The sequence below is a fragment of the Anomaloglossus baeobatrachus genome, chromosome 1, assembly GCF_048569485.1.
Source record: "Anomaloglossus baeobatrachus isolate aAnoBae1 chromosome 1, aAnoBae1.hap1, whole genome shotgun sequence".
NCBI classification, from domain to species: domain Eukaryota; kingdom Metazoa; phylum Chordata; class Amphibia; order Anura; family Aromobatidae; genus Anomaloglossus; species Anomaloglossus baeobatrachus.
Genome location: NC_134353.1, coordinates 218,813,948 through 218,837,652, shown reverse-complemented (window position 1 = coordinate 218,837,652; position 23,705 = coordinate 218,813,948). Strand labels below are relative to the sequence as shown.

The 23,705-nt window shown below is 42.8% G+C and overlaps 1 protein-coding gene across 4 annotated transcripts in view; it reads left to right on the top strand.

The window, feature by feature from the left end:
* Nucleotides 1–23,705, top strand: part of LOC142310594 (uncharacterized) — a 200,356-nt gene that overhangs the window by 8,214 nt on the left and 168,437 nt on the right. For all 4 annotated transcript variants that reach the window (XM_075348136.1, XM_075348127.1, XM_075348121.1 and 1 more), the window contains exons 2-3: nt 17,600–17,710; nt 19,297–19,368. In XM_075348136.1, coding sequence (XP_075204251.1) covers nt 17,600–17,710; nt 19,297–19,368 — 183 coding nt within the window. The remainder of the gene's footprint in view (nt 1–17,599; nt 17,711–19,296; nt 19,369–23,705) is intronic.

The following is a 23,705-nucleotide window of genomic DNA, read 5'->3' as shown; positions in this document are numbered from 1 at the left end:
AAGTTTTATAACTATATTTATACATAAGATGTAAGGAGGTTCTATCAGTGCTTGTATAGACAGTTAAGTATAAGGCGTGTATAGAGAGGAGCACCAATAAAAAACTAAAACAAAAAATTGACCAGTATCTTTAACACTGAAATAGTAATGTCACATATCTACAACTGAGCAAAGGTTATAGATAGGATACATCAAACTACTTATAACTACAAGGGCTGAATGTTACGCAACTAGAACCTATACATGATATTTGTTTAACTCCAGAAATATCAGCTGTGATGAATCACACCTCGCAGCCCCATCCTGATGTCTCTAATACATCGGAGTCAGTTTGGCACAGATTTCCACAGACACCCCCTGTCCGCATGGGCAGAGGAAGGCACTGGGAGGGAGATAGGGTGATGCACACAATCTTCAGCATGGCACCACACTTGCTAACAACCCTGACAGGCTGGGAAATGCTATTTACTAGCCCCAGTGAAACAGAGCCTTGCCAGCCCGGTAGTACTGCCACCAGTCCCTCGTTAGATATAAGCCTGTTCCATTAACAGGATTATATCGGGCTAGAAAACAGCCCCGGTAGCATGTAATATTAAATCGAGAACACGGACGTGGGAATTCGTTGATCAAAAAAAAGAGCAACCCAGGAATAAATTATATATTATATATTTTAATTATAAATTATATATTTAATCATTTTAAGGGCACAATAGATATAAATACTATTTTCAAGAAGGACATACAGATATCATAGTGAAAACTGCAAATACAGGTAAAGATATAAGAACAAGCAGATATACATATGTCAGTTACCAGTTTATTTGGATGCTAGGCCTTGGTTGCTTGCAGCCACATGGGAGGTGCTATGGAAACAGGGGGTTTACGGTTACTTCCAGCACGTTACATGATGTGACATCTCCACAGAAGAACAATCAAGGGGTATGATGGATATCATTTATCCCCTTGGTTAGTCAGTCCCTTTATCATTCCCTGGATGGTCCTACTCCCTCCTCTGGGTCTGATGGCTGAAAACTCCCAAAATGTATAACGGGTCAGAACGTGTCACCGGAAGGTCACATGGAGGTGGTTCTGGTGTCATAGGATCCGTCCGGCCCCCGTTCTGCTTAGAGACCAAACACTGCTTCTCTACCTGGCTTCTGTTAGCCATTCTATGTATCTTCTCACCTCAGGATACTAGGAAAAATTAGGACCCACGTGCGTGTATGGTCTGTCTGCACAGTCCCGGACATATAATCCGTGTAAGGCTTAAATGTACGGTAATTCTATAAACACTTGGAATTACAGCTCCTGTCTATCTGAAGAATGCCTGTGAAGCTTGGGCTCCCAACAGGGGTTCCATCCTGTCAGAAACAAATTGTCCCAGTTACTTAATTAACTTTGTCACCTTAACATTTGTTATTATATGGAGGCATCCTATTTCTAACCTGCATAGGATGACTTGTAGATGCATGTCAAGCTGTAGAGACATCTTATGGATTTATGATTTTTTATGACAGTTTTCATGACACCAGCCTACTTTGGCCTTTGGGGCCTAGATTATTGCAAAGAGTATTACTTTTTTTTGTTCCTTTTCTTTTGCTATAGCTGTATGACAACTTTTTATACCTTTATTTTAGACCAAAGACTTTGATCTAATAAATTATTATTATTATTATTATCTGATTCAAGTATAGATCAATAAAATTCTATAGGTCAATATGCTGTTCGAGAAAAATACAGACAGCCGGCAGACATGTCACACTGATGTCTGAATGTAATCATAGGGTATGTTTCAGAGGCGCTTTATTTGACACTGGCAAAAACTACTAGTTTCAAGTGGAAACCAATTCAGTAATCACTTCTTCTAAGCATTTTTTTTCTGTTTCTTTGTCAATGTTATGTTATAATTTCCTGAAGGTTTTAACATTTTAACATTTTCCTGAAGACTTTAACTGTATGTAAACATTTTGTAAATACTTTTTAATCTTTTTTGATGAACAATTTTCTCCTGGTTTTTTAAATGCATTAAACCCTTCACGACTTTTGTCTCTGCCTTTGATTCCGGGTTCACCCATGAGCCCTCCTTGCCTATGATGGCTGATTTAATCAGTGATCATGTGCCTCTAACAGCCTCGGGCAGATCTCTTTTAACCAGTTAAATCCCACTCTCAATCTCTGACAGAGGGATTTAACATGCACCGGCACGTGGGCATGTCATTCCATCCTTCAATTGATGTTCCTATGACATGATCGCGGGGCACCGATGGCTTTTCATGACAGCCAGGAATCAGCTGATGATCCTGTGTCTCCCTATACCATCCTTCTGTGAATGCCGGCTGTGAGCCAGCATTCATAGGAGGTCATGATTTCTGCTAAAGAGATCAGTGCTGAGGCACTGCTCTGTATAGCACAAGTGATCGGACGATCACAGCTTCAAGTTCCCTAAGCGGACTAGTAAATAGAGTAAAAAGTAAAAAAAAGTTTTAAAAATATAATAAAGAAATATAAGTTAAAATCACCCCCTTTTGCCCTATTAAAAAAAAAAAAGACAACGGAGAAAAAGGGAATAAAAACGGGTGAAGGGGTTAATCATGCAATGGAACACCTGTATTCTATGATGCTAAAATGCCTAAAAATTCTTACAAGTAAAATATATCTTTGTACCGTGTTAGCCAGTAGAGATAAAAAAATTGTTTAAAAGAACAGAGAGTCCTCAGTGGTTGATACCTTTTAATGGCTAACTGAAAAGATGGTAATAATTGCAAGCTTTCGAGACTACTCAGGTCTCTTCATCAGGCATGGTATAACACAAAATCTGAAGAGTCACGTATTTATACACAACAGGACTTAGAATAGTGCAGTAAAAAAAAAAAAAAAAAAAAAAAGAACAAGTTATATGAAACAGAACTATCTCTATGGCAGGGGGACAAGCTGTTCTAGCCATAAATACTGCTGCAGTTCAGTGTGAAAGTTTTATTGTCCTTTGATAAGGGTCTGGTCCAGGGCTGTGACATGCTCGGATGGTCAGAGGAGCACATCTTTTAACTGATGTAAAAAGACATGAATCCATGAGACACATTCATTCCTTCGCTGAATGTGTCAAAGGTCATCATAAGTTTGTACTCCCATAGTCTCCTGTCTCTCTGGGACTTGAACTTCAAGTCCCAGAGAGACAGGAGACTATGGGAGTACAAACTTATGATGACCTTTGACACATTCAGCGAAGGAATGAATGTGTCTCATGGATTCATGTCTTTTTACATCAGTTAAAAGATGTGCTCCTCTGACCATCCGAGCATGTCACAGCCCTGGACCAGACCCTTATCAAAGGACAATAAAACTTTCACACTGAACTGCAGCAGTATTTATGGCTAGAACAGCTTGTCCCCCTGCCATAGAGATAGTTCTGTTTCATATAACTTGTTCTTTTTTTTTTTTTTTTTTTTACTGCACTATTCTAAGTCCTGTTGTGTATAAATACGTGACTCTTCAGATTTTGTGTTATACCATGCCTGATGAAGAGACCTGAGTAGTCTCGAAAGCTTGCAATTATTACCATCTTTTCAGTTAGCCATTAAAAGGTATCAACCACTGAGGACTCTCTGTTCTTTTAAACAATTTTTTTAAAAATTCTTACAAATGCTCAAAAAGACACCCTATTGTCTTTGGTGCTATAGTAGCCTTCTGATTTACATCTATTGTAAATTATGGAGGTGCTTCATAGCGGAAAACGTCTGAAGAATTGTCATGAAAATTCTATTAAACACTTTACATTTTTGCAACCTTAAAGGGGATGTCTGGTCTTTTAGTAAAAGTCTGCTTGTCACTCTATGTTGCTGCAGACTTGTTAATACTTACAGGGTAAGCAATGCTGTTGATCATTTTCGCTTCCCTTGTGTGCATAAATACCCACATTTCCACTTTGTGTTTGCTGGTGAAAGCGTTATATAAAAAAAAAAAAATTCTGCCTGTCCCTCATCCCTGGGTATCCCTTCCCACCCAGTGGTGTTCTCTCGATGGAATTCCGCAGGGGTGATATCGTGTTATATGGTCACCAATGTAATACTTGGGATGTTGCATGCATAACCTAAATGTATACACAGGATCATAAATGAATATATATCTTGAGAGTAAAGAGATGCCCGTTAGATTCTGGGGGTAATTTCTTCTCCCCTGCCTCCCCACTGATAAGTTATAGCTAGCGTCCCATTGTGGGAGTGGTTGAGGGTGTCATCGTTGATGGGGCGGGTCTGTTGATGCTGTTCCCCGCCTATGCATCCGGCCGCATGTATCCGTGTGACGCTACTTCCGGTTATCGGTCTTTAGCGTCACTTCCGGTTACCGCTCTCTGACGTCACTTCCGGTTCCGCCTGGCGACCCGACGGTGGAACGCAAGCGGCGTCATACTATGGAACGCATCGGGGGGGCGTTCCCGGAAACGTCCAGCTATTGTATGTGATTCCACACTTAAGGGGGGGGTTTCATGAATGGGACAGAACATATGGTTTATTGATCTGGTGATCATGTGCCCTTGTGAACGCCCGCATTGTAAACATTGGTGAAGGGATTATAACATCTGATAAGGGACTCTGCTGTAACATCACAGCATGATGGCATAGATTGCTGTGTTGGGAGGCGTGCCTGGGCGTGGGGAGGGGGGCTGGGCTGATTGGCTGGGGGTGGGGGCGGTTCACTACCGGCAAGGTTCAAAAGGAGGACCAAGTGCATCGGTTCTCCCCCCTTATCCTGACATTATGCTGTCCTGAAACCGGTTGGCAAGCCTTGTATCAAGCCTCCTGATGATCCGTGTCCGGAGAAACGCGTAGAGGCAGAACTGGGGCAATTCTGGGACCCACACATGAACCATCCTCACACGATAAGTGTTTGATGTATTTATTTGACTAACCTCAATGATCATAATTGGTTATTCCTAGGCAATTGCACTAGGTATGCGCTGATTTATTCTGTACATGAGCGAACCGGCCGTCTATACCAGTCAGCATTGGAGGCCAAGGTGTGTCTATAAATATGTGTATTTTATTGCACTAAACACCATTAAGCTCCTTAATGCGCATACCAAGGGGTAATTTTGGGCATTTGTTGTATGCACCTGTTATTTATATTGCCTTTTGGGGGAGTACAGGACTATGCACTCAGTGTATTTGTTATCGGTGGTCTGTACTACTACCCCAGGATCGCCAATGACATTGGAGGTGGTATGAACCTGGTGTTCATGTGTGGTTGTCCCAATCTTTCTGTCCACTGAAGTATGAGTGTACCCTGTTTATGACCCTTGACTTTATCTGTTTTTTACCACCTTTTTGAGGGCCATTTGAGGGATAGTACAGGGTTAGCCACCGCCGAGTGGGGGCGCCATTTTCGTAGTTATCAGGGTGCCGACCCCCGCGGTAGGTAGTGGACAGGAGGGAGGGCCATCATAAAGGGTAAGCATTTACCTTCTTCCCTCTTTATTTTCTTCAATATTTGCACAAAGGTTGTGGATTTTAATAAGTATCAATAAAATTTGTAATTTTAAAGGGTTATAAGAATTTTTTCACGATACCCACCCTTGTTTCTATATTAGTTTAATGAGTATGGCCAGCTTTCTGACAGGTCCCATTGATATTAACTCCTGGGTTGAGGACGCGAACCAGGCGTTCTGCACTAGGGAAACTCCTGAAGGTGGGATTGGCGTCACCTCTTTAAAAACCAAATTTGGTGATCTGTATTCATCCTATAAAGAGTACACGAAATCTTGGTGGGAGATTAAGGCTCTTGAAAACTACCTCAAGAACAGAATTGTTCCCAAAGGCCTGAGAATCAATCTTCACCCATCTCCCCGCACTTCAAGTTCTAAACTTTTGGAGGCGTGGCAGAAGGAATCCATAGAATCCTCCCTTAGATTCATAACACTACTGATACAGGAGGAGAGGATACTTTTAGAACAAACCACCACCAAATTAAACTTAGACATAGAGAATATTCTCAAATATAAATCAGATCCTGATTTCAATAAGAGGGAGAGTGCCCTACAGGTTTCTGTAGAGAAATACCAAGGTTACATCAAGGAAAGGAAGCATTTACAATTTCAGAGAGATCTTAGAGAGTTTTCCACGAATCAGGCTTATAATTTTGTGAATCCAGCCCAGAGAGATACTGATATATCCTCTTCGGATCAGGAGGTATCGGATACCGAAAGGGTTGGAGGGGAGGCCCGGTTCAATAATAGGGGTAGACGGCAGAACAAAAGATGGAGACGAGGAGGAAGGAATATCTATCCTACAAGAGATCCCATAAATACGAGGTCTTTTGGACAAGAATCTGGATGTTCATATGCATCTACCTCTGTAGTATCAGGTGGAACAAAGACACCATCTTTTTTAGAGCAGGGGGTCTCCCGGGTTCACCATCTAAGGAACCGGGTGAATTAACGGCTGAGCTAACACAAAGTGGAGGGCTAAATAGGAGTCAAATTATTAATTTATCCAACTTTATTCCCAATAAAAAACAGTATAACATCTTGAGAAAGGGTCTCTCATTCGTACCCACGAATGATTATAATTGCTTTCATTGGGTAAAAGACATACAGCTCTTCGGGAGAAAACTAAAATGGAGAAAATTCTTCCTCAAAAATGACAGAGAGAGCTGTAAGAGATTGGGATTGTCTGATGATGACATAGAGGGATTTCAATCTCTCATGGGATTCCTTCAAGAACAGGACATTGATAACAGCAATGGACGTGGTCCCTTCACTAAGCTAAAAGCCAAGAGTGTAAGGATGCCCCCGCAGGGTGATACCACCAATATTGATTTGTTTTTGAACCTTGTAGAGAGGGACCTCAAAAAGATCCCCCGTAGAAATGATGGTGTTGATCGTAACCTTGCTGATGATGAGTTTTTGGCACTGCAAGAACTTGAAAAGAACGAGAATATAATAATAAAACCCTCTGATAAGGGGGGGAATCTCGTGATTCTGAGCCATGATAAGTATCTTGAGATGTGTCATCGTGTATTGAAAGATAGACATACGTATGAAGTACTTTCCTCCAATCCTCTGGATGGTTATAGAAATTCCCTACTCACGATACTTGAGGAAGCAAGGAGTAGTGGCCTGCTGAGCAACAATGAATTTGATTTTTTGAAACCTGTTTGCCCAGTCATGCCAACCTTCTATACCTTGCCCAAGGTTCATAAGGGGCTGGAGTTGTTGAAGGGCCGTCCCATAGTGTCAGGTGTGGATTCATTCACGTAAAACAGTGGCATCTATATTGACGAGGTTTTGCGTCCCTTTGTCATTTCACTTCCATCATATACACGTGACACAGCCGACCTATTAGGGAAGTTGGATGGTATTATGGTTGGAGAGGACGTCCTTCTGGCTTCAATTGACGTGGAAGCTTTATATAGCAACATACCTCACACTTTAGGATTGAAAGCAATCGAATATTATCTCAATACAAGAACTAGGGAGCATCGAGATCACAATCGATTCTTGTTGGAGCTACTGGATTTCTTATTACATCATAACCTCTTTAAATTCGACGGTAAGTACTTCCACCAGCTCAGGGGGACAGCTATGGGGAGCCCTTGTGCTCCCTCGTATGCTAACCTCTTCCTGGGCTGGTGGGAAGAAACCGTCATCTTTATGGATGGGGACCATTGGTGGCAGCCACACATTCTGTTGTGGTCAAGATATATAGACGACGTATTTGTCTTATGGTCAGGGTCCAGTGCATCATTTGTGAGGTTTGTAGAGTTGCTTAACGTGAATGAACTAAATCTTCATTTCACCTTTGAGGCTGACAAAAAAGAACTGCCCTTTTTGGATGTGATTATCAAAAAGGAGCCAGACGGAGTCCTCTCCACCAGCACTTATCGCAAACCCACCTCAACTAATAATCTCTTGAGGTGGGACAGTCATCACCCCCTCCCTTTGAGGATTGGCATTCCCAAAGGTCAATACCTTCGGCTGAGACGGAACTGTTCAACCATGGAGACGTATCAGTCTCAGGCAAGGGATATGACCAAACGTTTTGTAGACAGAGGCTACCCCCCTAAAATATTACATCAGGCTAGGGACCATGCTGAAAGGCAGGATAGGACGGTGCTTTTACATGGTTGTGGCAGAAAAAGGAAGGAGGAGGAAGATATCACTAGACTGATAGGTACATTTGACTGCCAGAGCGAGCGGGTTCGCAGAGTGCTTTTTAAACATTGGGACATTCTTACTCTGGATTCCGATCTCAAGCACATGATCTCACAGAGACCGAGTATCACGTACAGGAAAGGGAGATCCCTTAGGGACAGACTAGTCCATAGTTGTTATACCAGACCAAAACCCCCCGGTACGTGGCTAGATAGAGGCATATGTGGTTTTTACAGGTGTGGAGACTGTTCATACTGCAACTCCATGAGACCTGCGAAGTCCGCTAGAAGCTCAAAAAATGGGAGAGAATTCTTCCTAAGGTCCTTTGCTAACTGCAAAACGATGGGATTGATATATGTGGCCACATGCACCTGTCCCATGGACTATGTGGGTAAGACAAAGAGGGAGTTACGAAGGAGGGTTGGAGAACACCTCGGTGACATACGGAACAAACGAGACACCCCCTGGGGAGGCATATGAACTTTCAACATGGGGGCAATATTCATGAAGTAAAATTTCAGGTACTGGAGGTGGTAAAGAACAATCCCAGAGGTGGCGATCACGATAAGACTCTGTTGAGAAAGGAGTGTGAATGGATCTTCAGAATGGAGTCTGTGCAGCCTGGAGGTCTAAATGAGCAGATTTCATATGCATGTTTTCTCTGACTCATGGAGTTAATTCTGGGGATCCCTGGGGTTGGTTGGCCCGAATCCCGTAATAGGGAGGTAATATTGACTTAATGCACATGTTCATATGTGAATTAGATTTAGATTGGTGCTGGAGTGGATGCCCCGCCCCTGTGCTTGTTTGCTCCCTCCCTTCTCCCGATCCCGGTATGTGCCTCAATTCTGCCTGTCCCTCATCCCTGGGTATCCCTTCCCACCCAGTGGTGTTCTCTCGATGGAATTCCGCAGGGGTGATATCGTGTTATATGGTCACCAATGTAATACTTGGGATGTTACATGCATAACCTAAATGTATACACAGGATCATAAATGAATATATATCTTGAGAGTAAAGAGATGCCCGTTAGATTCTGGGGGTAATTTCTTCTCCCCTGCCTCCCCACTGATAAGTTATAGCTAGCGTCCCATTGTGGGAGTGGTTGAGGGTGTCATCGTTGATGGGGCGGGTCTGTTGATGCTGTTCCCCGCCTATGCATCCGGCCGCATGTATCCGTGTGACGCTACTTCCGGTTATCGGTCTTTAGCGTCACTTCCGGTTACCGCTCTCTGACGTCACTTCCGGTTCCGTCTGGCGACCCGACGGTGGAACGCAAGCGGCGTCATACTATGGAACGCATCGGGGGGGCATTCCCGGAAACGTCCAGCTATTGTATGTGATTCCACACTTAAGGGGGGGGTTTCATGAATGGGACAGAACATATGGTTTATTGATCTGGTGATCATGTGCCCTTGTGAACGCCCGCATTGTAAACATTGGTGAAGGGATTATAACATCTGATAAGGGACTCTGCTGTAACATCACAGCATGATGGCATAGATTGCTGTGTTGGGAGGCGTGCCTGGGCGTGGGGAGGGGGGCTGGGCTGATTGGCTGGGGGTGGGGGCGGTTCACTACCGGCAAGGTTCAAAAGGAGGACCAAGTGCATCGGTTCTCCCCCCTTATCCTGACATTATGCTGTCCTGAAACCGGTTGGCAAGCCTTGTATCAAGCCTCCTGATGATCCGTGTCCGGAGAAACGCGTAGAGGCAGAACTGGGGCAATTCTGGGACCCACACATGAACCATCCTCACACGATAAGTGTTTGATGTATTTATTTGACTAACCTCAATGATCATAATTGGTTATTCCTAGGCAATTGCACTAGGTATGCGCTGATTTATTCTGTACATGAGCGAACCGGCCGTCTATACCAGTCAGCATTGGAGGCCAAGGTGTGTCTATAAATATGTGTATTTTATTGCACTAAACACCATTAAGCTCCTTAATGCGCATACCAAGGGGTAATTTTGGGCATTTGTTGTATGCACCTGTTATTTATATTGCCTTTTGGGGGAGTACAGGACTATGCACTCAGTGTATTTGTTATCGGTGGTCTGTACTACTACCCCAGGATCGCCAATGACATTGGAGGTGGTATGAACCTGGTGTTCATGTGTGGTTGTCCCAATCTTTCTGTCCACTGAAGTATGAGTGTACCCTGTTTATGACCCTTGACTTTATCTGTTTTTTACCACCTTTTTGAGGGCCATTTGAGGGATAGTACAGGGTTAGCCACCGCCGAGTGGGGGCGCCATTTTCGTAGTTATCAGGGTGCCGACCCCCGCGGTAGGTAGTGGACAGGAGGGAGGGCCATCATAAAGGGTAAGCATTTACCTTCTTCCCTCTTTATTTTCTTCAATATTTGCACAAAGGTTGTGGATTTTAATAAGTATCAATAAAATTTGTAATTTTAAAGGGTTATAAGAATTTTTTCACGATACCCACCCTTGTTTCTATATTAGTTGAAAGCGTTATATTCCTATACAGGCCTTGGATACAAGCAGTTGACTTGTATTAAACTGAAGAAACATTGTTGTTTTTTGCTGTACCTCTCACAGAATCATTCTGGAGATGATTTGATTGTATACTTTCCCCTATTTGTATTCCCTTCCTTTCCCTACCTAGGGCCCAGTTCAGTGTCAGCCAGGGCCAGATATCCTGCTCAGCACATAGGTAATGAACCTATCTAGAGTGATCAGGGGAGCCAGGGGCCAGTGGAGGGTTTGTTCAGGGGTCTCCATCTCCCCTTTCTCTAGACACAGGGTTTCCCTTCCCTGTAGCTGTAGGCGTGATCCTGTTACGGGGGGCTGTCTGATAATAAAACCCAAAGGAATATCAGACAGTCAGGGTCCACCGTGCAAAGACTCTGCTGCAGACTATGGCAGAGGATAAGGGGTATATATGTGTGCCTCTGTAAATAGTAATAGCACAAGTGCAGAGTGCAATACCTCTGTTAAACTCACAGAGGAATGTAATTAGAAAATAAAGCAATTCCTCCCTTACTTGGAGGGTGTGTGGTATGGTCTCTGTTAATGGTCACAGAGACAAAAGCAGTGAGTGTGAAATGGCACCTACCTAGGTCCGTTCCTCTAGCGGTGCCAGGAGATGGACAGCAGCGTAAGCCGCACAAAGCTCCTACCTGCGTTCGCTCCACTAGTGTGCGAGGACACGAACCACTAGATATGGCACCTCCCTAGGTCCGCTCCACTAGTGGTGCAAAAGAGATGGACAGCAGCATAAACCGCACAAAGCTCCTACCTATGTTCGCTCCCCTAGTGTGCGAGGATACGAACAACTGCCAGATGAAGTATAAGGAACGTTACCCTAGTGGCAACGTCCACCTACGAGTAGAATCACAAGGCCCAGCCGGACCATGTGCCTCAGGCACCTGCCTATGTCCGCTCCACTAAGAGGTAAGGATACGGACCGCAGCCGAAGCTGTAAGGTATAAGAACGCTACCCTGCCGGTAGCGCTCACCTAGCATAGACAGAGAGATGCCTAGAGGGACGTGCACAGAGCGTCTACTCTCATGCATGAACCAAGAGGACTGAGCGCCGGGCGGCGTGCGTCAAGGTCTTATATAGACTCTGTGCCTCATCCAAGATGGAGGACACCAGAGCCAATCCGCTGCCAGAATGACAGCAATGACGTCACGCTGGCCTATCACCGAGCAAAGCGTCACAAGCACATGACCAGCGACCAATCGGCATAGAAGGTGTCAGAGACATGTGACCACGTGTCACAATCACATGACAAGCGGCCAATCAGCTTAGAAGAAAAGGGGGGGATGATACAATTGCAGAAAGTCCGCCTAGGCGGACTTTCTGCAATTGTATCATCACCCCCTTTTTTTCAATAAAAAGATCAAGTAAAATTCAGACGTTTTTCACTCTTTGACTTACAATTGGGAGATATAACAGTGTGCCGGAGTTACTCTCCTTCCATATATAATGCAGCCCCCCTAGGCCTCCATGTATAATGCAGCACCCCAGGCCTCCATCTATAATGCAGCCCCCCAGGCCTCCATCTATCATGCAGCCAGCCCCCCCAGGCCTCCATGTATCATGCAACCAGCCCCCCCAGGTCTCCATGTATCATGCAGCCAGCCCTCTCATGCCTCCAAGCATCATGCAGCCACCCCCACAGGCCCCCATGTATCATGCAGCCAGCCCCCCAGGCCTCCATGTATCATGCAGCCAGCCCCCCAAGGCCTCCATGTATCATGCAGCCAGCCCCACCAGGCCTACATGTATCATGCAGCCAGCCCCCCCAGGCCTCCATGTATAATGCAGTCAGCCCCCCAGGCCTACATGTATCATGCAGCCAGACCCCCAGGCCTCAATGTATCATGCAGCCAGCCCCCCAGGCCTCCATGCATCATGCAGCCAGCCCCCTAGGCTTCCATGTATCATGCAGCCAGCCCCCTCAGGCCTCCATGTATCATGTAGCCAGCCCCCCAGGTCTCCAAGTATCATGCAGCCAGCCCCACAGGCCTCCATGTATCATGCAGCCAGCCTCCCCAGGCCTACATGTATCATGCAGCCAGATCCCCCAGGCCTCAATGTATCATGCAGCCAACCCCCCAGGCCTCCATGCATCATGCAGCCAGCCCCCCTACGCTTCCATGTATCATGCAGCCAGCCCCCCCAGACCTCCATGTATCATGCAGCCAGCCCCCCCCAGGCCTCCAAGTATCATGCAGCCAGCCCCACAGGCCTCCATGTATCATGCAGCCAGCCCCCCCAGGCCTCCATGTATCATGCAGCCAGCCCCCCCAGGCCTCCATGTATCATGCAGCCAACCCCCCCAGGCCTTTGTGTACTCACTCACTGATTTATTTAAAAAAAAAAACCAAAAAACAACAAGTACTCACCTCTCTCCTCCTTCCACCGCTGCTACGTTCTCACTCTTTCCTTGTTCCCCCGCTGCTTCAGTCAGGGTCCTCCCGTCCTGCGCTCTGTGCTCTGCATGCCTCAGCACAGCAGTCGCACAGTAGTGACGTCACTATGCAGGCACACCCCGTTTTTATTTTTTTTACCTTTTTTATCTCTAAATTTGGGGTGCGTCTTATAATGCAGTGTGTCTTATAAAACGAAAAATACGGTATGCATAAAGACAAAAGAAAGTAAACAAGGTGTTTGAGATTAATTGGTCCAAGCTGTGAAAGTATGGGAGTCTCAATTGGGAGCAATAAGCCAGTGCAAACAAAGGAGCAGACCAAAATCAAATAACAACCACACATAAGCATTATAATATGTTAATACACCAGTAAGCATAGTTACAATATCAATGTGCCCCAGGGACACCCAGAAGTATTTGGCACTGAGACCAAATAGGGTTTTCTTATCTATCTGTAGAATATGTACTGTTGTCTAAAAACGCATGTGTAAAAGCAAGCAGAAAGACTGCAAAAATGCAGTAAATGTGCAGCAAATCTACAACCATTTTTATACCTGCATCTTTGATTGACTTTATTGACATCAATGGGTGAAAAAACACTGCAAAAACACTGAAAGAATTGACATGCTGCAGAATATTTTCCACACTAAATCTGCAAGTACCAAATAAACAATGTGTGCATTACACTTCAGGATTCTCATTGACTTTGCTGGGAAAAATGCGATAAAAACGCAACGTGTGCACACAGCCTTATTCTTTTCCTCTGATTGTTCCACTCCTGGTTTTGAATTACAAATACTGAGGTAAAGTACTGACTAGATACTCAACATGTGCATGTAGCCTTTGGGGTAGGTGCAGGGCTTGCATTCAGCCAGTTCTTACAGGTTCTCCCAAGCCTGTTGTTCAAATCATAGCCGGTGGACAGAACCAGCAAAAAGAATTGTCTCTCAAGGGGTGGTACACTGCTGTAGGAGCACTAACTGTGCTGCCCCCTAAGAGACAGTACTTAGCGCTGACTGCAGGCTGCTCAAGTGCAGAAGTCATCACCACAGTCAGCAGCGGTACCAAGACAGAGAAAATATGGAAGAATTGACAAAAGAAAGCAAGGCAGAATACAGGAGACATCCAGTAGATCAGAGAGAGACAGACAGGATACAAAAGACAGGTAGGAGACCTGAGTGAGACAGGAGACACAAGAAACAGGCAGGAAACCTGAGAGAGAGGCAGGATACCTCTTTAACCACTTCAAGACATATGATGTACATCATATTTTGTGTCCCTGACTTTGATGTGGGTTTGCATGCCGAGCCCCCATCTTTTCCAGCAGATGATGGCTGTGTTATTCAGTCATCATCTGTCTATAATAGGCACGGGTTGAGTGGAGCTCCGCCCATGGCTGTTAACCATTTGTCACTGTCAAATTCTGACAACGTGATTTAACATGTAATGGCAAGGGAGTACATCATTTCACGTCTCATCAGCACCCCGTGACATGATCACAGGGTGCTGATGAGTTGCCATGACAGTCGGAATCTGCTGAAGCCTGTCATTATGATCCTCCTGTGAATGCCGCCACGTGGCTGGCATTCATAGGAGATAGTGATTTTAGCTATATGTAGCAGGGCTGATGTGCTGCTGTGTATAGCACAAGCAAAAAATAGAGAAAATAAGTTATATAGTACAATAAAGCATAATCTTAGCTGCCATGTTGTGACCCATCACTAACAATCAGCACAGTCTATTTTTTTTTCCAAAGAAATGACATTTACACTTTAAATAAAAAAAGTGTACATGTTGGTGTTTTGACCTGGAGAATCATATTGCCAGATAAGTTTTACTGTATAGGGAACATGGTAAATAACCCCTCCCCAAAAAAAAAAACAATTGTGGAATTGCGCATTTTTTGCAATTTCAACGCACGTGGAATTTTTTCCTCACTTTCCCACACACTACATTATAAAATAAGCGGTGTCATTCAAAAGTACAACTTGTCATGTAAAAAACAAGCCCTCTTATGGTTATGTGGATGAAAAAATAAAAGTTATGACTTTTGAAAGAAGAAGGGGTAAAAATGGAATATAGCAATTTTCCTGAAGGAGTTAACCCCATTTTTCCTGCCTCTTGTCTGGTTGTAGAATGTTGAGAATGCATGCCAGTACTGTATGTCACTTATGATAAATTACATATATATTGTGTGCATCCTCTTCTGTTGGCTGGCAGCTTTTATATATGTTACAGGCAATGTATGAAAACCCGACATTCTATGGAATACCTTGGCAATGTATACAATCCCTGTCGTTTTCAGGCAAGGTTTGAAATATCTGCATTGTTCTATACTTCTCTTAGGCATTACATAAAATGTCTAGGTATTATAAAGAATGACAAGAACTACTCAGGCAAAGTCTGATATAATGCCCAGATTGGAAAAGTTAGCCATTACATAAAATGTCTAGGTGCCCAGATTGGAAACGTTAGCCATTACATAAAATGTCTAGGTATTATAAAGAATGACAAGAACTGCTCAGGCAAAGTCTGATATAATGCCCAGATTGGAAAAGTCTTTAGTAACAAACCGTCAAAAAACTAATGAAAGAAGAAATCCTAAATGAACAACAGGATATCTTTACTGGGAAAAACACAAAAAAAAAGAAGTGTCATTCCTGACTATTAGTCTTTAGTAACAAACAGTCAAAAACATGAAAGAAGAAATGCAAAATGAACAACAGGATATCTTTGCTGGGAAAAAAAAAGGAATCAGAAGTGTCATTCCTCACTATTTGTTGCCGCACTGGAGGCTAGGATGGCATTTTGAATTGCACTTAATTTTTTTTTACACAGAGGCATTTGTTAGTTTGGCACTTAGTCTTGCACATACACTTCAAAAATCCTTGGCAACTTCCTGTGGACTGAGCAATAGCAGCAGATCGAAGAGGTATTTTGTGGTCAGGAACATGTTGAACCTTGAGCAAGCCCTTTTGACAGACACTGAATTCTGATCCTGGAATCCTGGATAGGGTTGGTTCAAAATACCTCGCACCGTTCCGAGTCGGTAAAAGCCGTCTTCTGTCACATCCATAACAACTGCTAGCAGATTTCGCATATCACCGTGTCCCTTGTCTACGTCAGGGGTAGGAACTCGCACAGTGTCCCCCAAAGATGCAGGAGAAAATTTTTTGTCAGTGTCCATTTTCATTTTGTTGGACTGTACTTCTAGATTCCTTTTCGATTGTCTCTTACTTTCTACTGCATTCTCAATGTTGAAGCATATAGGGAACTAAATATTGACCCCATAACCTTCCATTTCCTTACAGTCATCGTCTCGATTAGCGTGTCCACAGATCGCATGAACGTTTTGTCTGCACTTTTGTAATCTACACTCCGCCTGTTTGTCATTTAGGTATTCTATAGAATGACTAGGAAATGTAGGAACATCTGATGTATTTCATACTTTCATGACCCATTTCCGGCATTGTATACATTTCCTAGGTATTCTATAGAATGCCTGTTTTTACACATTGCCGGTAACATATATATATCTGCCGTTAACAACAGTGATCAGCATACCCACCAATTGCTGCTGAAAACCTCTTATATGCCACTGTCAATTGCTGACCGAGGTATTTAGGCGTTGTGTTTCAGCCAGACACTAGTTTGGGCAGCCATCAGTTTCTTGTGACATGATTTCAGGGAATCGATAGGTTGGCACGACAGTGAGGGACTGTTGTACCAACCCCATGAACACCCCCGTGCCTATCATGTGATCTCCTCTGTGACATCCAGCCTGTAACTGGGGGTCATAGAAGACAGTAATTTTTACTCTATACTGCTGTACTGCTGTATATCATATATAAAGGCTCATTCCAAATGGTCCGTCTTCTGTCCATATGCAAATTGAATAGCAGAAAGGCAGCACATTGATCAATGAAAGTCAATGTTGTACTTTACATGAATATTTCTACACATAGTCCAATGGTTTGCGTGAAAAAAATCGCAGCATGTAATATTTTGATCCATATTTTAGTTCAAAACTTCTATTGTAAGTAAGCAAGTGTGCTAAAGAAAAAAACAATTACACACAGGTTACTATCTATATGGCTTCCATTTGTTTTACGGATCCATTGTGATTATTATTGTAGAAATGGTATTTTACCTTTTCTTATTTATGAAATTAATGGTGTATAAACTAGATGCCTGACAGTTGTCATACTGATATAAAAAGAAATGAGATACAGATAGCAATACAGATGAAATATTATCCATTTTTGGAGGATGGAAAACTGGAAAATTTTGCATACTTGTATCTGAATCCAAGCCTATGGTTAATATAAACAAAACACACTTTAATTTACTAAATATGTCTTTGACTTTTGTTGTAGAGAACCCTGATTTTTCCAATTTTGACTTTGATATACTTATATTTTGGTATTTGAAAACACCAGGATAAGTGAGGGAAAGTACATCATTAGTCAATATGTTAATGACGTAGGATTGTTTAATTTGTTGTTATATCTTTAAACTAAACTACTTGTGTTTTTTTCGTTCCTTAGGTCTTCTTCTCCTTGGAGTCTCAGACATCACATCAGTCGTTTCACCAACAGTGGATATACATGTAACGGTGGATACACATACAACTGTGTTTCCTGTTACTATATCTAACAGTAAGAAGCTAAATACATCATATGTTAAAGGGAATGTGTCTGCAGGTTTTTGCTATGTAATCTGAAGACAGCATGCTGTAGGGGCTAACACAGATTTCAGTGATATGTCTATTGTCACACTGTGTGCTGTTGTTCACCTATAATGTTTGTTTTAGCATCACAACATTATTATTCTCAGACTAGGTCATCTAGAGGTCAGGTAGTCCAACCTCCCCCCAGGTGGGATTAGCAGGCTCATTGTCCATTAATATTGTATATAGAGAGCCTGGTGTGGGCGGCTTTCTCAACTGTACTGTATAGCTAAATCTAAAAACTCTTATGTGACTGCTAAACATAAAGTATAAAGTGAAGTCACAATGCATCATGTTCAAGCAGATGTGACATTAATAAATGCCTCATACTGCACAAGAACCATATGTTTCCAAGCATAGATCTAACCATAACAAAGTCTGTACTTACTAGTCTAAAGTAGAGTGATCAGTGGGAATCCCGCCGCCTCGACGCACATTTCAGCATCTTCCATAGGAGCCATGTTTACAGGGGTAGGGGAGGTGTCCTATTACACAGTCTGTAAGCCAATGAGATGGGCCAATTATGGAGGTGTGCGTACTTATCAAGAGAGCTCTTTTTGGTAAGAGGATGCTGTAATTCTTCCATGCGCGCATGTGAAGAAGATTTGGCATCCTTAACAGAAAGTCCAGCAAGTGGTTGCGTGGAACACACGCCACAGACGCCATCATGGTGACGGTGCCTGTGCATGAGCCCCACAAAGTGCGTATTGGCCAGAGATCCAAGGATCTGGTGCTGCCTTTCATGCGCGCAGAAGCAAACATGTAGGGGAATATAAAAGCTTGTACATAGATATTGTGCCTGCTTACATTATAAATATTATTAGTATTATCTCTTAGGTATAGTAATATATGTATATTGAGGGGGATAAATTATGGATAATTTTCATGAGAAGGCACGTATGATGATAAACATATGCATAGAGAAAAGAGACATCGATATTAAATAAAAAGTGTATAGAAGTGGGTATAAATGGCAGGCAAATAGAATATACATGAAAGTAATCAGGATGTGATATGAATGAATATTAAAATTAATTACAAATAAATGAGAAACAAAAAGATGAATTAAAAATAAAATAAAAACCTACGTGGAAATAAATAGTGAATGAATATTTATGAGGAATAAATGGTGAAGTGAAAAAAACACATATTGAGGATTTACATCAAACATCATTACAGTATAAATAATGGATAAATACAAGTGAATACAACCACTAAAAAGTGTGCATGGAGATGTATATGAGGTATGAAAGAAAAATATGCTATAAAATAAGTTAATTTAAATAATTGATAAAAAAAGTGATAAAGCATAAAAATAAATGTAAAATGAGTTGAAAAATATGTAAAAAAGAGAAAATGTATGCCAATGGCATAAGTGAAAAACAATGACTATATGAACATGTCAGTGAGAGAACAAAACAAAACAAAAATCTTTTGAGGATAGTCCAAAGAGTTTATCAAATTATGACCATTTATGTAAATAATGATCCCTTCTTATTCTTTATCTTTTAACAGGGATTCATGCAGTTCCATCCACCATCGGGTTATCAAACTGGCACAATACAGCTACAAGCTCATTAGACAAAGGTAAGTATAATAGGATAATGCTACAAAAAAGATATATTAAAAAACAAGTGTTAAAAGCAAATACAAAATAAATAAAAGACACATCAATACAAACAAAGATCACACCCCTAGAAAATACCCAATTACAGGAAGCTAGAGAACCCAAAGCTTTCGTTAAGACCAAAGGGAACTATAGTGTTGAGTGTTGTTAAAAATCCATTTACTTTCCAATTACGACAAGGATTTAAAAAGATCTCCACCGCTGACGCCTAAATTCATTTGATCAATCTCTTTCACTTTCAGATGTCTTGGATCTGAGTTATGGTACAACTTAAAATTCCTTGGTAAAGTTTTCAATTGTTCAAATTCTTGTGTTGTCTTAGCTTTTTCTAATGTCCCTAACGTGTTCACAGACTCTAATTTTTAATTTGCATGTGGTCATTCCGATGACCGAGCTTTGCATAGTCCGCAGGGATAAAAACACAGCGGAATTAGTGTGTTATTGCGATTTTGAGTAGATTGAAAATAACTTCACTAGATGGTCACGGAGGTTTTTGGACCTTCTTGCTGTGATGTGTGGTTTTTCAGGAAGTATTCTCTTAAGTGTTGGAGCTGTGAGGAGGACATTGCAATGTTTACAAATAATTTTTGACATTTCACTCCATTCATTATTAAATTGGGTAATAAACCCTACCTCATTGGTAGCTTCTTTTTTACTCATGATTACGATTTCCATATAGTAATTGATCCCTTGAAGCTTGATGTGCCTTATTGAATCCTCTTCTGATCTGACGATGCCCATTCTTTCTCTCTCTGAACTGTTCATAGAGATCTTTTACCTGCTTTTGGAATTTGTCTTCAGTAGAACAGATTCTTTTTAAGTGTAAGAATTGGCCTGCTGGTATCCCTTTAATGGTATTTATCGAATTAGATGATTCTGCATGAAGAATTGTGTTTTTTGCAGTGGGTTTGCGAAAAATATTGGTGACCAGACATCCATTTTCGTTCATCTCAATTTTAATGTCCAAAAAGTTGGCGCTCCTCCTACTTTGATAAATAGGCTTAATGTTCAAATTATTATCATTAAGATCTTTCATGAAGACATCCAGTTCATCTGAAGAACCCTCCCAGACAAACCAAATGTTGTCGATGTAACGGATCTGGTTTTTAATTTTATCGATTTGGTTAATGGGGTTTCTAGAAAAAATATCCCATTCCCAAGCTCCAAGGAGCAGATTGGCATATGAGGGGGCACAAGCTGCCCCCATTGCTGTTCCTTGGAGCTGGAGATAGACATGATTAGAAAAAATAAACACATTGTGTCTATGAATTCAAGTAGAGTCAGCATGAGTTCAATGAGGGGAGAGTCCAGATTATTTGCATTTAAGAACCACGCAGTTGCTCGTAGACAATGTTGATGTTTGATAGTTGTATATAAACTTTCTACATCGGCTGTTACCATAACGGCATCATCCTGGAGTTGAATTTCCTCTAAATTCCCCAAGGCCGCATTTGTATCCTTGATAAAGGATGGCAAAGTGGAAACAATGGGCTTAAAATAAAAATCAATGAATTTGCAGGCAATTTCACAAAGGCCTCAGAAACTATGGGTCTCCCACGTGGGTCCAATGGATTTTTATGTATGTAGGTAATGAGATAGAGAGTAGGCAAACGTGGCTTCACAAATGTCATTGTGTCAAAAAATTTACTTTAAATTATGTTTTTTTCATATGTGATAGTCAATATATCATTAAGTTCTTGTTGAAATATAGGTAGGGGATTAACCACTAATTTTTTATAGCATTATTTTGTCACCAAGTTGTTTATGGGCCTGCTTTTTGTACATCATCTTTGGCCAAATGACCAAATTCCCATCCTTATCTGTTGATTTTAAAATCACGTCCGCTCACTCTCCCATCTCTTAAATCGCCTCACGTTTCATTTTACTGACATTAATATGTTGGTTATAGGCAGGTCCTTTAAGTCTGACGTTATTAATTTAACAACCACATCTATAGCTGGACAGATCTGGAAACTAGGAAAATTCTTAGATTTAGAATGCTAGTGTACAGAGGCCATACTTACTAAATCTGTAGGTTCCTCATCTGCTAATCAACCTACAATTGACCACTGATCACTATTAGATATGTTGGGTCCAAAAATCAGACAACCACATATATATGGAAAAAATTGTATAACAAATCTTTATTTATATTTAGAATTGCTGGGACATACAGTAAAGACAGACAGTGTCAATTAAAATAATGTGCAAATCTGTGCATAATAACTAACCAGGGCAGTGTGGTCAGTTGTACAATATCAATCTATAAACAATGACTAGGCGGGTATATAAAATAATGAAGTTATAATTTTATGCAGCAATTTCACTTGATAGCCTGATGATCACAGTATATATGTGTTATCATATGCAATGCTTACATACATATTTCATAATAGTTTAGTCACTGTGTTCAGATTTACAATGCAGTTTAGCAATAGATTAAATCAACCAGATAATCGTTTATCAATAGGGTTATATATTGGTTGTTTACTATTATGATCACTTGAAGGAGTGCTAATTATACATGAAGCCTAATACATGCACATAATTTTACTGCATTCATTAATTATACGAACAGTCAGAAATATGCAATTATATATTTCAGGATGGCAAATAAGGGCAAGCATTTAGAGTCAGGCAGTCTGACCAGTGTTATGCATTCACCATGATCACAGTGTCAATAACGTTCTTATATATGAACTAGAAGGTGGCCCAATTCTAACACATCAGGTATTCTAGAATTTACATATTGTGTAGTTAATGTATGATTTTTGTTATATATATAGATGTTGTTGTGTGTAGTTGCCAAGTGATTGTGTAGGGCACTGTAAATGTTCTGGGTGTTGTCTGGGTGTGGGGGAGTGTGAGAGCGGTGTTGTTTGTGTGTTGCGTTGTGTGTTGCGTTGTTTGTGGAGCGCTGTGTGTCTGCAGCATTGTGTTGTGTCTGTGTGGTGCTGTGTGTTTTGCGCGGTTTGTGTGGGTGTGGCTGTGGGGTGCGTGTGTGTGTTTTGGGGGAGGTATGTTTTGTGCAATGTGTGTGTGTGTTGCGCGATATGTGCGTATATTTGTGTATGCCGCGGTGTTTGTGTGTTGGGTGTTGTGTGTGCGGTGTTGTCTGTGTGTCAACGTGCTAACGGGCTAACGTGTGCCAGAGGCGGGGCCGAGCGGTCCACCGGGGGCGGGGCCGAGCGGGTCGCCGGGGCGGGGCCGAGCGGGCCAACGTGTGCTGGGGGCGGGGCCAAGCGTGCCAACGTGTGCCGGAGGCGGGGCCGAGTGGGTGAGGCATCAGCGTATGCCGGCTCCCTGCACATGTGTACCGGGAGCCGGTGTACACTGGTAACCATGATACACATCGAGTAACTAAGGGAAGCGATTCCTATAGTTACCCGATAAGTATAATGGTTACCAGCGTACACCGGCTCCGTCACGATCCCAGCATCGCAAAGTTATGTCCGCCAGGGGCGGGGCCGAGCTTGCCAACGTGTGCCAGGGGCGGGGCCGAGCGGGCGAAGCATCAGCGTATGCCGGCTCCCTGCACATGTGTACCGGGAGCCGGTGTACGCTGGAGCGGGCGATGCGTGCGGAGGGCCGGGGTGAGCGGCCAATCCATGCGGCGGGCGGGGCCAGACCGAGGCGAGCGGCCAATCCGTTGGGGGGCGGGGCCAGGCCGAGCCCAGCGGCCAATTCGACATTTCTCACTTCCGCGTTCCACCCAGCGGTAGTGACGCACCCTCCCACATCGTCATCCCCCAGTACCATCAACATCATCTTAACATTGGCGGCGCATCACTTCCAGTTTCCAAGAATGCGAAACCGGAAGTGACGTATCGGCTCCTTCTCCGTTATAAGCTTTCTCCCCTCACACTCCTGGCACCTCACCGGACACACAGGATGCTCAGTCGGCTCCACCACTGCACCACAGGCACCTGGTAAGTGACTCACCTGGACAATTAGAGCTCACTATTTTTCCTAAGCCCTTTTCTAAATCCGCCTCTTATCTCCTATTAGCATAAAGGCCCCGTCACACTAAGCAACTTACCAGCGATCCCAACAACGATAGGGATTGCTGGTAAGTTGCTAGGAGGTTGCTGGTGAGATGTCACACTGCGACGCTCCAGCGATCCCACCAGCAACCTGACCTGGCAGGGATCGCTGGAGCGTGGCTACACGAGTTGCTGGTGAGCTCACCAGCAACCAGCCACACGTGCAGAGAGCAGGGAGCAGCGCACACTGAGCGCTGGCTCCCTGCTCTCCTAGTACAGCACACATCGGGTTAATTACCCGATGTGTGCTGCAG